This window comes from Cariama cristata, unplaced genomic scaffold (assembly GCF_000690535.1).
Source record: "Cariama cristata isolate BGI_N322 unplaced genomic scaffold, ASM69053v1 scaffold5282, whole genome shotgun sequence".
Lineage (NCBI taxonomy): Eukaryota > Metazoa > Chordata > Aves > Cariamiformes > Cariamidae > Cariama > Cariama cristata.
Window position 1 is genome coordinate 8994 of NW_009601967.1, and position 904 is coordinate 9897.

The 904-nt window shown below is 49.7% G+C and overlaps 1 protein-coding gene across 1 annotated transcript in view; it reads right to left on the reverse strand.

The window, feature by feature from the left end:
* CCDC25 (coiled-coil domain containing 25) overlaps positions 1 to 904 on the reverse strand; it is an 11398-nt gene that overhangs the window by 6950 nt on the left and 3544 nt on the right. The window contains exon 3 of the mRNA XM_009710637.1: positions 735 to 774. Coding sequence (XP_009708939.1) covers positions 735 to 774 — 40 coding nt within the window. The remainder of the gene's footprint in view (positions 1 to 734; positions 775 to 904) is intronic.

Genomic DNA, 904 nt, shown 5'->3' on the forward strand with positions numbered 1-904 from the left:
GCTCACCAACTCCTGAGCCAGGCTGTTTCACAGGACAGGCCAGTACCTGCCCGCAGTGCACGCAGGGGTGACACAAAGAACACACAGAGGAAAAGCCACTGGGGGACAACAGTTTTCCCTAGGCACAGCATTTACTGTTGCTCAAAAAACTTCTGGCTCCATCCCCAGACCCCGTCTGACTGCTCCACAATTTCACGTTTGGGCCTCCACTCTCTCCGTCCTCTGTCAGCCTTTTGTTTTTGCTGGTTTTGCTTGTCTGTGCACGGAGACATTCAGGACCTGCTACTCTTCCTTGACTCAGGAGGTTCTCTCTCTTACAAATACCAAGCTGCCCTTCTCATCTAACTCTGCCCACTTCCCAAACACAGTAAAAGCAACAGCAAGGTTGCACCTCTATTCTGAAACACAAATATCTGTGTATGGAGCTAGTCAGGTTACTGCTACTCCAGCAGCTCCATGCACAGATAAACCCCAAAAAGCTTCACAAAGGGGACAGCTCCTGTGATGAACAAAGCAGGAGGTCGAGGGAGAGATGCAGAGGAATGAATTCAGAATCAATGGGGTCCCAACAGCTGCACTTGGGTCTGCTGCAATCCACCTCCACCCTGGGATTGCACTTAAACTGCTAAACGGCCTTGGAAAAAAGAGACTCTGCAGTGCCTGTGGAAGCAAGAGGGTTGTTATGATCGTTTGACTCAGTTGCACAATGAAAGGCTATCTGTTTCAGTACCTACCAGATATCTTCAGGCCAGCCATACTTTATTAGGTCTTCATCTGTAGGAATAAAAGTACCAATGAGAAAAGCCCAGGACCTCATCAACAACAAACCCAACTACCTGACAAGAGCAGGAACCCTCCACTGTCGGTCAGCCACTGCACCGTGACTGACCCGGAACGGAAAAGG